Source organism: Rana temporaria, chromosome 12, assembly GCF_905171775.1.
Source record: "Rana temporaria chromosome 12, aRanTem1.1, whole genome shotgun sequence".
NCBI lineage: Eukaryota > Metazoa > Chordata > Amphibia > Anura > Ranidae > Rana > Rana temporaria.
The window spans coordinates 136,868,900-136,885,302 of NC_053500.1; the positions used below are offsets into that span (position 1 = coordinate 136,868,900).

General features: G+C 50.5%; 1 protein-coding gene across 2 annotated transcripts in view; it reads left to right on the forward strand.

Moving 5' to 3' along the window:
* The window catches only part of GAS7 (growth arrest specific 7), a 180,679-nt gene extending 168,141 nt beyond the window's left edge, over positions 1-12,538 (forward strand). For both annotated transcript variants that reach the window (XM_040330877.1, XM_040330878.1), the window contains 4 exons: positions 294-417; positions 6,068-6,147; positions 8,010-8,108; positions 10,486-12,538. In XM_040330877.1, coding sequence (XP_040186811.1) covers positions 294-417; positions 6,068-6,147; positions 8,010-8,108; positions 10,486-10,599 — 417 coding nt within the window. In that variant the 3' untranslated portion in view covers positions 10,600-12,538. The remainder of the gene's footprint in view (positions 1-293; positions 418-6,067; positions 6,148-8,009; positions 8,109-10,485) is intronic.
* Positions 12,539-16,403: the final 3,865 nt, after the last annotated feature.

Here is a 16,403-nt window from a genome sequence, read left to right on the forward strand (position 1 = left end):
TTGTTTACTCCCACTGGGCACAGTCAAGCCCCCCTAAAGTCTGAAGGGACCGTAAACTGGCCCTTTGTTTAGAACGTTGGCATAATAAATGTTCTGTGGTTGGTCCTTATTATTTCCCGGGTATAATAAATGCCCTGCGATTGGTAATAACGAATGCGCTGTGACTGGTATAATGACGACAATGATATATTATTTCTCATCTGTTTATGTGTGAAAAGTCCTGTGACCCCCTCCCCCTCCCCCTTAGTTTCCTCCTACATCTGTTTATCCCTCCCATATTTTTCCTCCAACAGGCCCGCAAGGCTCTCGCCGAAAGACAAAAAGATCTGGAAGTGAAAACACAACAACTAGAAATTAAACTGAGCAACAAGACGGAGGAGGACATCAAGAAGGCGCGACGGAAGTCCACACAAGCAGGTAAGAAGCAGCCATGTCACCGCCCTATACCGGAGCGCAGGGATATTCTACATCTCTCACTGGGAGGTTTTTATTTTTTATTTTGTTTTTGGATTCTTTTTTTCTTCTGTTTTAGTGTTTTCGTTTACTTTTGTTATTCTGAAAACATGTCCTCATTTCTTCTGGATGGAAATCAGAGAAATGAGAGATTGTTCCCTTTTCCTGTACGGAATGTTCCCAGGAAATGGAAATGTACAAAGTATCTGCCAGAGAAACATTGCCGGTGCCTTTATGGGAGGAGTGTACATATGACTGGTGCTCCTCCCCAATGGCCTTCTACATAGAGTTTGGTTGCTCCACCACAAAGGTCTTCTACATATGCTAGATTGCTCCACCCCCATAGAAGACTAAATATGATTGGTTGTTCCACTCCACCCCCCCCCCCATGGCAGCCTACATATGATTGGTTGTTCCACCCCCCCCCCATGGCAGCCTACATATGATTGGTTGTTCCATCCCAGTGGCATCGAACAAATGATTGATCGCTCCATCCCAGTGGCAGTGTATATTTGGTTGTTTGATACATATCCTATGGCATAGTAAGTATGGTTGGATGTTACTTCCAGTGGCAGCTGGTGCTCAACATTTTTGGTGGGGGGGGGGCAAACAAACAAAAAAAAAAATTGAAAAAAAAAAACCATCAATTGCAGCCACTGTACCATCAAACGCAGCCACTGTGCCCATCAAACGCAGCCACTGTGCCCATCAAACGCAGCCACTGTGCCCATCAAACGCAGCCACTGTGCCCATCAAACGCAGCCACTGTGCCCATCAAACGCAGCCACTGTGCCCATCAAACGCAGCTACTGTGCCCATCAAATGCAGCCACTGTGCCCATCAAACGCAGCCACTGTGCCCATCAAACGCAGCCACTGTGCCCATCAAACGCAGCCACTGTGCCCATCAAACGCAGCCACTGTGCCCATCAAACGCAGCTACTGTGCCCATCAAACGCAGCCACTGTGTCCATCAAATGCTGCCACTGTGCACATCAAACGCTGCCACTGTGCCCATCAAACGCAGCCACTGTGCCCATCAAACGCAGCCACTGTGCCCATCAAACGCAGCCACTGTGCCCATCGAGCGCAGCCACTGTCAACTTCTGATGGGGCACAGTAGCGGCAATTGATGGGCACACTGGCAGCATCTGATTGAGCACAGTAGCGACAATTGATCAGCACACTGGCAGCATCTGATGGGGCACAGTAGCGGAAATTGATGGGCACACTGGCAGAATCTGATGGGGCACAGTAGCGGGAATTGATGGGCACACTGGCAGAATTTGATGGGGCACAGTGCGGCAATTGATTGGCACACTGGCAGCATCTGATAGGGCACACTGGCAGCATTTGATGGGGCACAGTAGCGGCAATTGATGGGCACACTGGCAGCATCTAATGTGGCACAGTAGCGGGAATTGATGGGCACACTGGCAGAATTTGATGGGGCACAGTAGCGGCAGTTGATGGGCACACTGGCAGCGTTTGAAAGGGCACACTGGCGACAATTGATGGGGCACAGTAGCAGGAACTGATGAGCACACTGGCAGCATCTGATGGAGCACAGTAGCGACAATTGATTAGCACACTGGCAGCATTTGATGGGGCACAGTAGCGGCAATTGATGGGCACACTGGCAGCATCTGATGGGGCACAGTAGCGGCAATTGATGGGCACACTGGCAGCATTTTATGGGGCACAGTAGCGGCAGTTGATGGGCACACTGGCAGCGTTTGATAGGGCACACTGGCGACAATTGATGGGGCACAGTAGCAGGAACTGATGAGCACACTGGCAGCATTTGATGGGGCACAGTAGCGGCAATTGATGGGCACACTGGCAGCATTTGATGGGGCACAGTAGCGGCAGCTGATGGGCACACTGGCAGCATTTGATGGGGCACAGTAGCGGCAATTGATGGGCACCTGGTAGTGCTTGATGAGGCACACTGGTGGCAATTGATGGCACAGTGTCAGCAATTAATGGGTACAGTGGCTGTGTTTGGCACAGTAGCTGCATTTGATGTTTTTTTCTTTTTTCAGTTTGTTTGCCCCTCCAAAAATTTTGAGCACCAGCCGCTGCTGATGGAATTGTATTTTTTATTTTTTTTTGGCTGCACTTGATGGACTTGTGTCTTTTTTCGACCTGACTAACTATGTAACTATGTGGAGAAATTTAAATAGCTGTGGGCGGCGTCCTTGCTGACCAGATTCTAGCCAGGCAAACCTAAAGAAGCCTACCATCATCTGAGTTGCAGACACATAGTTTGTCAGGGTATCAGGAGATTTGCCTTAGTTGCTCCCCAATTGCAGTAAAAATATAATTTCTTGTATGGAATGCAGCTTCTCTGACGGATAATCAGACGGCGCTCGGCGCTCTTCTCTTCGCCACAAACGTGTGATAATACCGGAGATGTATGAAGACAAAGGCCCAGATTCACAGAGAGCGGGCGCAAATTACGCCGCCGTAGCGCAAACAATATACGCTACGCCAACGCAGCGCAGAGAGGCAAGCATGGAATTCACAAAGCCAGTGCTCCCAAAACTGTGCTGGGTTTCGAAGGCGTACGCTGGCGTAGGTGGAAGTGGGCGTGAGCCATGCAAATGAGGCGTGACCCCATGCAAATGATGGCCCGAGCGCCAGACAGATATGTATCACGAACGACGCATGCGCCGTGACGTGGACGCATCCCTCTGCGCATGCTCACAACCACGTTGAAACTGCCTAAACTACGCCGGATCACTGCGTACGGCGTGAACTTAACCTACGCCCAGCCAGACACACGTAAAATACGCCGGCTTGGGTTCCCTGGTGCAGACCTTTGCATGTCTGCTGCTGGGTGGCGCCTCCTTTATGGGGAATAACTTTACGCCGGACGTACAACTTACGCGCACCTCGCGTAGCCTGCGTTGGGCGCACATACGTTCGTGAATCGCCGTATTTCCATAATTTGCATATTTGAATGGGTAATCAATGGGAGCGCCTCCATGCGTCCAGCGTAAATGTGCGCCCACACTAGGCCGGCGTAGGCAAGTTACGTCGGCGGGGCGGGGTGAGGCCTGTTTTTAGGCGTATCTTAGTTTGTGGGTCGGGCGCACAGATACGACGGCGCACATTTGCACTTACGTTGGCGTATCTTGAATCCGGGCCAGAGTTGTCAGAGAGGTTCCTAGACAGAATTCTGGGTCACCTTCATGAGGTTCCTTCTTCCTTCTCCTTCCCGCGCCGGCTTTGATGTACGCTCAGCGGTAATATAATGAGCTCTGAGCCGCCATCTTGTCCCCGCCGCACTCCGTCTTACTGTAAGCGATCTCTTGGCACAAACTCGATATCTAATTCTCTGTGAAGCGTCTGCGGCGATGATTGGGAATAATGGATTGTCTGCTGGCGAGTCGGGCGCTCCTGTCGCCGCCCGTCGGATGTAATGAAATATTCTGCTTTAATGCTTCTTGAATCGGCGACGGGCGTCCATCAAACAGTGTGTGTGAGCGCCGATCGGGGCCTGAGCACGCTGCCGCCTCTCTGTGATCACAGGAATAATTCTCCCTTATTGATGGTCAATGTCTGGCTGCTCCTTATTTTTTTTAATAAAGTTTTATTAACTTTGTATCCATAGAAGGAAGAGAAGGAATAGCAGAGTCAATATATAAACCTAGCGGTGTCTTTACAGCTCTTGTATACATCATATAGGAGAACAATGTATTCCAACAAGAAAAATACGACGCAAAAACGAAGGGGCCACTTTGGGACGGGGGAGGGGACGTTTTTCATGCTCAAATACCTTGGTCCCTGGTGGTGGTGCGGCCCCTGTAGGGCGGGCCGACTCTCAATGGGTATAACAAGTTATACTGTAAAATACGATCTGAGGTTAATGATCTAGAGCAGGGGGCTCCAAACATTCTAAAAAAAGTGGCCAGTTTATTGTCCTTCAGACTTTAGGGGGGCCGGACTGTGAGGGTTGGGAGGGGGGGGGGGTGGCTGAAGGATACTGCAGGAGGTTGGGGACCCTATGGAGGGCTGGAAGTTCTGCAGCATGTAAGGGGGCACTGTGGGACACTATTGGTGGTTGTGGACACTATGGAGGGCTGGAGGTTTAGCAGCAGGTAGGGGGGCACTGTGGGAGGTTAAGGGGGCTCTGTGAGACACCGTTGAAGGTTGGGGGCACTTGGGAGGGTTGGAGGCTCTTCAGCAGGTAGGGGGGCACTGTGGGAGGTTTGAGGCTTTGTGGGACACTGTTGGGGGCACTATGGAGGGTTGGAGGCTCTTCAGCAGGTAGGGCGGCACTGTGGGAGGTTGAAGGCTTTGTGGGACATTGTTGGGGGTGCTATGGAGGGTTAGAGGCTCTTCAGCAGGTAGGGGGGGCACTATGGGAAGTTGGAGGCTTTGTGGGACACTGTTGGGGGCACTGTGGAGGGTTGGAGGCTCTTCAGCAGGTAGGGGGCACTGTGGGAGGTTGGAGGCTTTGTGGGACACTGTTAGGGGTGCTATGGAGGGTTGGAGGCTCTTCAGCAGGTAGGGGGGCACTGTAGGAGGTTGGAGGCTTTGTGGGACACTGTTAGGGGCGCTATGGAGGGTTGGAGGCTCTTCAGCAGGTAGGGGGGCACTGTGGGAGGTTGGAGGCTTTGTGGGACACTGTTGGGGGCGCTATGGAGGGTTGAAGGCTCTTCAGCAGGTAGGGGGGCACTGTGGGAGGTTGGAGGCTTTGTGGGACACTGTTGGGGGCGCTATGGAGGGTTGGAGGCTCTTCGGCAGGTAGGGGGGCACTGTGGGAGGTTGGAGGCTTTGTGGGACACTGTTGGGGGCACTGTGCAGGGTTGGAGGCTCTTCAGCAGGTAGGGGGGCACTGTGGGAGGTTGGAGGCTTTGTGGGAGACTGTTGGGGGCCTATGGAGGGTTGGAGGCTTTTCGGCAGGTATGGGGGGGGGGGTACTGTGGGAGGTTGGAGGCTTTGTGGGACACTGTTGGGGGCCCTATGGAGGGTTGGAGGTTCTGCAGCAGGCAAGGGAGCACTGAAGGAGGTTGGAGGCACTGTGGGGGACACTGTTGGAGGTTAAATTTAACTTTATGGGAGATCCATCGGGGAGGGTGACACCATCATTTGCCTTCGAAATGGTTTTGGCAGTTGGGTGAAGCTGGGAGTTTCATTCTCTGCTCACCAAGACATTAAAGTAGCAGAGATTGGATCCAACTTGGAAGACTAAACTGAAATCTTCGTTTTCGGTGGAATTCATCTTCAATAACAGAATTGTAGAAATTGATTGCTCTATAAAATCCGAATCTTGTTTTTGTGAGATTCTGCTGCCACCTGGTGGACGAAATCCAGATTGATTGTATGACCGAGATGTTATTTTCACATTTATCGTGTATATTCCGCTCCTTTCATTATTTATGTTTATGGAGAATTATTGTCATCGACCTTCCAGGCATAATTGATTGAAATTCCATCAATGACTGTATAAAACGAAGAACATTTGTCATCCAACCTCTAGTCCCCCTCCCCCGTCCCCTCCAGGTTCTGCGGTTACATTGTGACTCATTACATGAACCACAATTTTCTCAGAAATCTTTTAAAGAACATCGATAGAAAATAACATGAATTGTGTTTTCCTCTAGGGGACGACCTGATGCGCTGTGTGGACCTCTACAACCAAGCGCAGTCCAAATGGTTCGAAGAGATGGTGACAACCAGTCTGGTAGGTCTTTCATTTTAATATTTGGGAGTGTATAGGATTTTTATTTTATGTTCAGGACCAAAAAGCCTCTAGTAAGAGTTTACCCAGTACAGCCCCCCCTAGTGGCCCGAGAACCACACAGCCCCATAGTCTACATCTCCTTTCTATTCATAGTACAGCCCCCCTAGTGGCCCGAGAACCACACAACACCATAGTCCTCACCTCCTTTCTATTCATAATACAGCCCCCCTAGTGGCCTGACCCCCACCACACAGCCCCATAGTCCTCGCCTCCTTTCTATTCATAATACAGCCCCCCTAGTGGCCTGACCCCCACCACACAGCACCATAGTCCTCACCTCCTTTCTATTCATAATACAGCCCCCCCTAGTGGCCCTACCCCCACCACACAGCCCCATAGTCCTCACCTCCTTTCTATTCATAGTACAGCCCCCCCTAGTGGCCTGACCACCACCACAGAGCCCCAGAGTCTGCATCTCCTTTCTATTCATAATACAGCCCCCCTAGTGGCCTGACCTCCACCACACAGCCCCATAGTCCTCCCCTCCTTTCTATCCATAATACAGCCCCCTAGTGGCCTGACCCCCACCACACAGCCCCATAGTCCTCCCCTCCTTTCTATCCATAATACAGCCCCCTAGTGGCCTGACCTCCACCACACAGCCCCATAGTCCTCCCCTCCTTTCTATCCATAATACAGCCCCCTAGTGGCCTGACCCCCACCACACAGCCCCATAGTCCTCCCCTCCTTTCTATTCATAATACAGCCCCCCAGAGGCCTGACCCCCACCACACAGCCCCATAGACTTCACCTCCTTTATATTCATAATACAGCCCCCCTAGTGGCCTGACCTCCACCACACAGCCCCATAGACTGCACCTCCTTTCTATTCATAATACAGCCCCCCTAGTGGCCTGACCCCCACCACACAGCCCCATAGTCCTCCCCTCCTTTCTATCCATAATACAGCCCCCTAGTGGCCTGACCCCCACCACACAGCCCCATAGTCCTCCCCTCCTTTGTATTCATAATGCAGCCCCCCAGAGGCCTGACCCCCACCACACAGCCCCATAGACTGCACCTCCTTTCTATTCATAATACAGCCCCCTATTGGCCTGACCCCCACCACAAAGCCCCAGAGTCTTCACCTCTTTTCTATTCATAGTACAGCCCCCCTAGTGGCCTGACCTCCAACACACAGCCTCAGAGTCTTCACCTTCTTTTCTATTCATAATACAGCCCCCCCTAGTGGCCTGACCTCCATTACAGAGCCCCATAGACAGCACATTCTGTCTTTTCATAATACAGCCCCCCTTTTGGCCTGACCTCCACCACACAGCCCCATAGTCCGCGCCACCTTTCTATTCATAATAAGGCCCCCTAGTGGCCTGACCTCCATTACAGAGCCCCATAGACTGCACCTCCTTTCTTTTCATAATACAGCCCCCCTAGTGGCCTGAACCCCAACACACAGCCCCATAGTCCTCACCTCCTTTCTATTCATAGTACAGCCCCCTAGTGGCCTGACCCCCACCACACAGCCCCAGAGTCTGCATCTTCTTTCTATTTATAATTCAGCCCCCCCCCCCCCCCCCTAGTGGCCTGAACCCCAACACACAGCCCCAGGGTAAGGCGGATTGCTTTAGAAAATCTGGAGTGATGTTGCCATGGTTTCAAGAAGCAGAAGTTCGATTTCTCACAGTGTTAATAAATGTCAAATGTCTTGGGGTTGGAATTGAAGGGCGATGATTCCAAAGGGTTTTTAGAACCTTTGGGTGTTCAATATAAATGGCACTAAGTGAAAGTATGAAACACCCGGAAAGGGGCGGAGCTCCTCTGTAACCCTGATTTCTGTTCCACAGGAACTGGAGCGATTGGAGGTGGAGCGGGTGGAGATGATCCGGCAGCACCTCTGTCAGTATACACAGCTACGCCATGAAACGGACATGTTCAACCAAAGCGTGAGTACCCCGAGATGTCAATGTCCCAGGCTCAGTGTACCCCCAGATTCCGATCATCACCTGCAGTGGTCATTCCCAGGCTCAGTGACATAGTGTACCCCGAGATGTCAATGTCCCAGGCTCAGTGACATAGTGTACCCCGAGAAGTCAATATCCCAGGCTCAGTGACATAGTGTACCCCGAGAGGTTAATATCCCAGGCTCAGTGACATAGTGTACCCCGAGAAGTCAATATCCCAGGCTCGGTTACATAGTGTACCCCGAGATGTCAATGTCCCAGGCTCAGTGACCTAGTGTACCCCGAGAGGTCAATGTCTCAGGCTCAGTGACATAGTGTACCCCGAGATGTCATTTCCCAGGCTCAGTGACATAGTGTACCCCGAGATGTCAATGTCCCAGGCTCAGTGACATAGTGTACCCCGAGAGGTCAATGTCCCAGGCTCAGTGACATAGTGTACCCCGAGAGGTCAATGTCCCAGGCTCAGTGACATAGTGTACCCCGAGAGGTTAATATCCCAGGCTCAGTGACATTGTGTACACCGAGAGGTCAATATCCCAGGCTCGGTGACATAGTGTACCCCGAGAGGTCAATGTACCAGGCTCAGTGACATAGTGTACCCCGAGAGGTCAATGTCTCAGGCTCAGTGACATAGTGTACCCCGAGATGTCATTTCCCAGGCTCAGTGACATAGTGTACCCCGAGATGTCAATGTCCCAGGCTCAGTGACATAGTGTACCCCGAGAGGTCAATGTCCCAGGCTCAGTGACATAGTGTACCCCGAGAGGTCAATGTCCCAGGCTCAGTGACATAGTGTACCCCGAGAGGTCAATGTCCCAGGCTCAGTGACATAGTGTACCCCGAGAGGTCAATGTCCCAGGCTCAGTGACATAGTATACTTCGTGATGTCAATGTCCCAGGCTCAGTGACATAGTGTACCCCGAGATGTCATTTCCCAGGCTCAGTGACATAGTGTACCCCGAGATGTCAATGTCCCAGGCTCAGTGACATAGTGTACCCCGAGATGTAATTTCCCAGGCTCAGTGACATAGTGTACCCCGAGATGTCAATGTCCCAGGCTCAGTGACATAGTGTACCCCGAGATGTCAATGTCCCAGGCTCAGTGACATAGTGTACCCCGAGAGGTCAATGTCCCAGGCTCGGTGACATAATGTACCCCGAGATGTCAATGTTCTGTCCAGTGCAGTGCATCTAATGCACTCATTGATGTCCGTTGACATATCGCACCTCAATATGTGAATTGTCACCTGCAGTGGCCATTCCCAGGCTCAGTGACATAGTGTACCCCCAGATTCCAATCATCACCTGCAGTGGTCATTCCCAGGTTCAGTGACATAGTGTACCCCCAGATTCCAATCATCACCTGCAGTGGCCATTCCCAGGTTCTATGACATAGTGTACCCCCAGATTCCGATCATCACCTGCAGTGGTCATTCCCAGGTTCTATAACATAGTGTACCCCCAGATTCCGATCATCACGGGCAGTGGCCATTCCAAGGCTCAGTGACATAGTGTACCCCCAGATTCTGATCATCACCTGCAGTGGTCATTCCCAGGCTCAGTGACATAGTGTACCCCCAGATTCCGATCATCACCTGCAGTGGTCATTCCCAGGCTCAGTGACATAGTGTACCCCCAGATTCCGATCATCACCTGCAGTGGTCATTCCCAGGTTCTATGACATAGTGTTCCCCCAGATTCCAATCATCACCTGCAGTGGTCATTCCCAGGCTCAGTGACATAGTGTACCCCGAGATGTCAATGTCCCAGGCTCAGTCACATAGTGTACCCCCAGATTCCGATCATCACCTGCAGTGGTCATTCCCAGGCTCAGTGACATAGTGTACCCCCAGATTCCGATCATCACCTGCAGTGGTCATTCCCAGGCTCAGTGACATAGTGTACCCCCAGATTCCGATCATCACCTGCAGTGGTCATTCCCAGGCTCAGTGACATAGTGTACCCCCAGATTCCGATCATCACCTGCAGTGGTCATTCCCAGGCTCAGTGACATAGTGTACCCCGAGATGTCAATGTCCCAGGCTCAGTGACATAGTGTACCCCGAGATGTCAATGTCCCAGGCTCAGTGACATAGTGCACCCCCAGATTCCGATCATCACCTGCAGTGGTCATTCCCAGGTTCAGTGACATAGTGTACCCCCAGATTCCGATCATCACCTGCAGTGGTCATTCTCAGGTTCTATGACATACCATACCACCAGATTCCGATCGCACTCCTGTCGTTGCTCTTTAAAAAATCGTTGTTTTTATTGACAAGCCACAGTGAACAAACGCAAATAAAAACAGTTGACGCGTTTAGATCTCTTTAACCCGCGTGTGTCTCTTCTGTCCCTACAGACGGTGGAGCCGGTGGACCAGCTTCTGCAGAAAGTGGATCCGGCCAAAGACCGGGAATGTTGGGTGAAGGAGCACAAGACGGGGGACATCCGGCCCATGGACATGGACATATAGACTTTTACGGCTCGCGGTTTCTGCGGAGTTCCTCTGGTTGGGACTCCTGTATATATTCCTTGTAAGATACACAAAATGTCGCTTATTGCCGCGTCACCACATGGTTAAAAGAATGGGACGCCGGAGACGCGGCGAGGTCTGGGACTGTTGGATGAGGCAGGCGGACCCCCCCACCAGACATCTGAGGCCCAGCCTATAGAAAGTATACGGCGTCCGGTTGGCAACCCTCGTTGCGTTCGGCGTACAACAAAATCCGATATTTCCGAAGACTTAAGGAAGGACTCCGCCCAGCTCTGTATATAAAACTTTCTCATTATCATCCTAGGAAATCTGCAACCCATTCCGCCGGAAACTTGCTCCAGTTTTTTGATGCCGCCATACCTGTAACTGCCCAGTACAGACGCAGAGATTCAAGTATTGGTTCCTCCGTGTGCCCGCTCCGCACCACCCGCTATAACTCAACCGGGAACCAGAATCCACCACTCTGCTATTTACTCATTGGCTGCTATATCATTGGGGAAGATGAGAAAAAGTGTATACACCCCCCCCCCCTACATACACAGCTCAGCCAATAGCTGCTTCCATCACAGCCTTCTCACCAAGGCCCCCCGTTCATATTCTCTGCGTTTCCGATCACGGGGGAAACCACACAGAAGAAAAAACGCACGGTTCGAAAATGCGTATAAACGCCCAACACGCTTGCATTGCCATTAAATGTTAATGGGACCCCAAGCACGGGTAGCGGGCGTGCGTTTGTCACGTGTTTTTGTCGCACCTGAAAAGCGCGGTACAAAATGAGTGCTTAAAAAAAAAAAAGGACAAGAGGTTATTTGGGGGCGTATTAACGTGAAAACGTGCGAAAGAAAATAAAAACGCAAGCGGGAGCGCGAGTTCTTACTACGAGTTCCCACTACGCTCAGGTGTGAACGGGGGGGGCGGGGCCTAAAGTATTTGCTTAAAGAAAAAGGCGATAAACGGGTTCAAATAGTATTTTATGATCTGCATCAACGTCTTTAGGGGACGCCCACGTTTACATCCGGTGATTTGGGATTCCGCCACAATTCCAAATCTGCGACACTAGCGCGTCTTTGGACGCCATTCATTTTTTAATGGCACCTCGCGTGTCGCGAGAATATCGTGTTCCAAAAAAAGGAGTTGAAGCTTCTTTTTGGGGGCGGCAAGCTTCGCGTGGTTGCGGCTTGCAACGGGGTTTTGTTTTTTACGGGAAAAAATGCACCGCATTGGGAATCGCGACAGATCTGCCCACGATCCTAAATCACCGGATGTGAACGGGGCGCTAAAATCTTCCCATTGTGCTCAGTTAAAGCTCGCTCACACGGGCGCCTAAAAAACACAAAATTTTTAGGCACCCTTGGTGCTCGTTTGCACGTGCTTCAACATTAACACACATTATAACGCCTACCGCTTCAACACGCTCACTTGATGTGTTTGTGTTTTTGCTGCTTTGGTGATGCTTTTTGTTTCTATTTGTATAAAGGGGCCCAGTAGAACCCGGTAGTTCCGCCACTCAGCAGATCCCCAGCTTCGTTCAGCACATCCCCTGCTCAGTACATCCCCTGCTCAGTAGTACCTTGATTTAGTAAGTCCCCAGCTCATTAGTACCCTTGTTCAGTGGCTCCTAGGCTCAGTAGTACCCCCAGCTCTGCTGATCCCCCCGCTCAGTAGTAACCCCCAGCTCTGCTTATCCCCCGCTCAGTAGCAACCTCCAGCTCTGCCGATCTCCCACTCAGTACTAACCCCCAGCTCTGCTGATCCCCCGCTCAGTAGTAATCCCCAGCTCTGCTGATTTCCCGTTCAGTATAACCCCAGTTCTGCTAATTCCCCCGCTCAGTAGTGATCGCCAGCTCTACTGATCTCCTGTTCAGTATAACCCCAGTTCTGCTAATTCCCCTGCTCAGTAGTAACCCCCAGCTCTGCTGATTCCCTGCTCAGTTGTAACCCCCAGCTCTGCTGATTCCCCGCTTAGTAGTAGCCCCCAGCTCTGCTCATGCCCCGCTCAGTAGTAACCCCCAGCTCTGCTGATTCCTCGCTCAGTAGTAACCAAAGCTCTGCTGATCCCCCGCTCAGTAGTAACCCCCAGCTCTGCTGATGCCCCTCTCAGTAGTAACCCCCAGCTCTGCTGATGCCCTGCTCAGTAGTGACCCCCAGCTCTGCTGATGCCCCACTCAGTAGTAACCCCGAGCTCTGCTGATCTCCCGGTCATTAGTAACTCCCAGCTCTGCTGATCCCCCACTTAGTAGTAACCGCCTGCTCTGCTGATGCCCCGCTCAGTAGTAACCCCCACCTCTGTTGATCCCCCGCTCAGTAGTAACCAACCAACTCTGCTGATCCCCTGCTCAGTAGTAACCCCCAGCTCTACTGATCCCCTGGTTTGCTGATCCTTCTCTCTCTCAGGTCCTCGCACACCTCCCGCTATATTGCTCCCATGCTGCTCACCACGTGTGATGTCTAGTTCCTCCTGCTCTGTTCCCCAAGCTCTGCTGCTCAGTCCTCTCCCTCCGGTCCCCGCTCACCTTCTGCTATAGCATTCCCATGTTGCACACCTTGTGTTCTGTCTGCTAGTTGCTCCACTCCGGACTCCTCTCACCTTCCTGCTGCTCCACGCTGAACACCACATGTGACTTCTGAATCAGACACTCCCAGAATATATGCACATGAACCGTCTTTCCGGTTTGCTTGTTGGTTTCCCAGTGCATCCTGGGATATCTCGTACCTCCAAGGCTAATCTAAATTTGAATAAAAGCCTCTCAAAAAAGCTTCAGGTGCTGTAATGGGGCATTGTCATAGACTTCTATAGAGGCTTTGGAGACACTTTGAAGACCAAGGAAATTACATGGGTTATAATTTTTGAAGCAAACACAACATGTGAACAGGACCATAAGAGAACCACTTTATTTAGTGACAGGAGCTTTGATTGGCATTCAGAGTGTGTCCAATGTGTTGAAGCATGTGTAGGCGGGCCCTTAGTTTGTTGCTGTAGGTACCTGTCTATGGAATGTGCTCAGCCCTCTGATTGGTTCATTTAATAATAAAGCAAAGTATGTTGACGAGCCAACCCACCAATCAATTAAGCTGCGTTCTGCTTTCCTCCAGTGAATTGCATTAGCGGTCGCATTGGCTGCTCTTTGTTATACAAGCCTGCAGGTGTCTACAGTTCCCCCCATGGCAACTCATAAACATTGGAAACTTGCAGAGCCTGTTCCAGGCCTAAGGAACTAACCAGGTTAGAAATTCGGTGAAGATTTTACGGCATCTGAAGTATTTAAAATGGATCTGTCGCCCATTGGACGAAGTGTCGTAGAACAGACTGAAACAACGTTTCCTTTTACACTTATCCAGCATGGCGCCCCTCCCCCTCCACAGGACACGTAGTCGTTTAGTGATCTGCTGCATTACCCACTGACTGTTTCCTGGTGAAAGGATTCCCTTTAAGGACTGGGAGCACCTATGCAAACTCCTCAGCCGGGCCGGTGCAAGTACTGGCTGTATTATAGTGTGTTGTGTTGTTACAATGTTTAAATGATGTTGATACAATGTTGATGCATGTAACGCACACGGGGAGGGCTATGTAACAAGCTGAGGTCACTGCAAAATGTCCACGTGATGATTTTCGAATTTCTCCATTCTGTACAGAATTAGGATCGATACGACTCGTTTTCATGTGTTTAAGGTTTGCTGCATCAAGGCCATCTATTCAGTTTTAAAGGTGACCTTCCATGGCAGATCAATTTTTTTCCCAGCCCTCTGCCCCCCAACACAAATAACCTATTAAACAAAAAAAAACTCAACCCTGGTCCCCCAAGGCTTCTAGGCGGCTGATGGCATCACCATGCCTCCTGATAGAGCTTGAGGCTCAAAATCCCAGAGGCACAAAATCCCATGAGGCACAAAATCCCATGAGGCTCAAAATCCCATGAGGCAAAAAATCCCATGAGGCTCAAAATCCCATGAGGCAAAAAATCCCCTAAGGCTCAAAATGCCATGAGACACAAAATCCCATGAGACTCAAAATCCCATGAGGCTCAAAATCCCATGAGACTCATAATCCCATGAGACTCATAATCCCATGAGGCTCCAAATCCCATGAGGCTCCAAATCCCATGAGGCTCCAAATCCCATGAGGCTCCAAATTCCATGAGGCTCCAAATTCTGTGAGGCTTAAAATCCCATAAGGCTCCAAATCCCATGAGGCTCAAAATCCCATGAGGCTCAAAATCCCATGAGAAAGCTTTCCAGACTCTTGCAAGTGCGCATACTAATGGGATTTTGAGCCTCCAGTTCCAATGTTGCCACCCATGCCTCCTGGAAGAGTCCAGGGCTTGCATCAAGGCCATCTATATAACGCACACGGGGAGGGCTATGTAACAAGCTGAGGTCACTGCAAAATGTCCACGTGATGATTTTCGAATTTCTCCATTCTGTACAGAATTAGGATCGATACGACTCGTTTTCATGTGTTTAAGGTTTGCTGCATCAAGGCCATCTATTCAGTTTTAAAGGTGACCTTCCATGGCAGATCAATTTTTTTCCCAGCCCTCTGCCCCCCAACACAAATAACCTATTAAACAAAAAAAAACTCAACCCTGGTCCCCCAAGGCTTCTAGGCGGCTGATGGCATCACCATGCCTCCTGATAGAGCTTGAGGCTCAAAATCCCAGAGGCACAAAATCCCATGAGGCACAAAATCCCATGAGGCTCAAAATCCCATGAGGCAAAAAATCCCATGAGGCTCAAAATCCCATGAGGCAAAAAATCCCCTAAGGCTCAAAATGCCATGAGACACAAAATCCCATGAGACTCAAAATCCCATGAGGCTCAAAATCCCATGAGACTCATAATCCCATGAGACTCATAATCCCATGAGGCTCCAAATCCCATGAGGCTCCAAATCCCATGAGGCTCCAAATCCCATGAGGCTCCAAATTCCATGAGGCTCCAAATTCTGTGAGGCTTAAAATCCCATAAGGCTCCAAATCCCATGAGGCTCAAAATCCCATGAGGCTCAAAATCCCATGAGAAAGCTTTCCAGACTCTTGCAAGTGCGCATACTAATGGGATTTTGAGCCTCCAGTTCCAATGTTGCCACCCATGCCTCCTGGAAGAGTCCAGGGCTTGCATCAAGGCCATCTATATAACGCACACGGGGAGGGCTATGTAACAAGCTGAGGTCACTGCAAAATGTCCACGTGATGATTTTCGAATTTCTCCATTCTGTACAGAATTAGGATCGATACGACTCGTTTTCATGTGTTTAAGGTTTGCTGCATCAAGGCCATCTATTCAGTTTTAAAGGTGACCTTCCATGGCAGATCAATTTTTTTCCCAGCCCTCTGCCCCCCAACACAAATAACCTATTAAACAAAAAAAAACTCAACCCTGGTCCCCCAAGGCTTCTAGGCGGCTGATGGCATCACCATGCCTCCTGATAGAGCTTGAGGCTCAAAATCCCAGAGGCACAAAATCCCATGAGGCACAAAATCCCATGAGGCTCAAAATCCCATGAGGCAAAAAATCCCATGAGGCAAAAAATCCCCTAAGGCTCAAAATGCCATGAGACACAAAATCCCATGAGACTCAAAATCCCATGAGGCTCAAAATCCCATGAGACTCATAATCCCATGAGGCTCCAAATCCCATGAGGCTCCAAATCCCATGAGGCTCCAAATCCCATGAGGCTCCAAATTCCATGAGGCTCCAAATTCTGTGAGGCTTAAAATCCCATGAGGCTCCAAATCCCATGAGGCTCAAAATCCCATGAGGCTCAAAATCCCATGAGAAAGCTT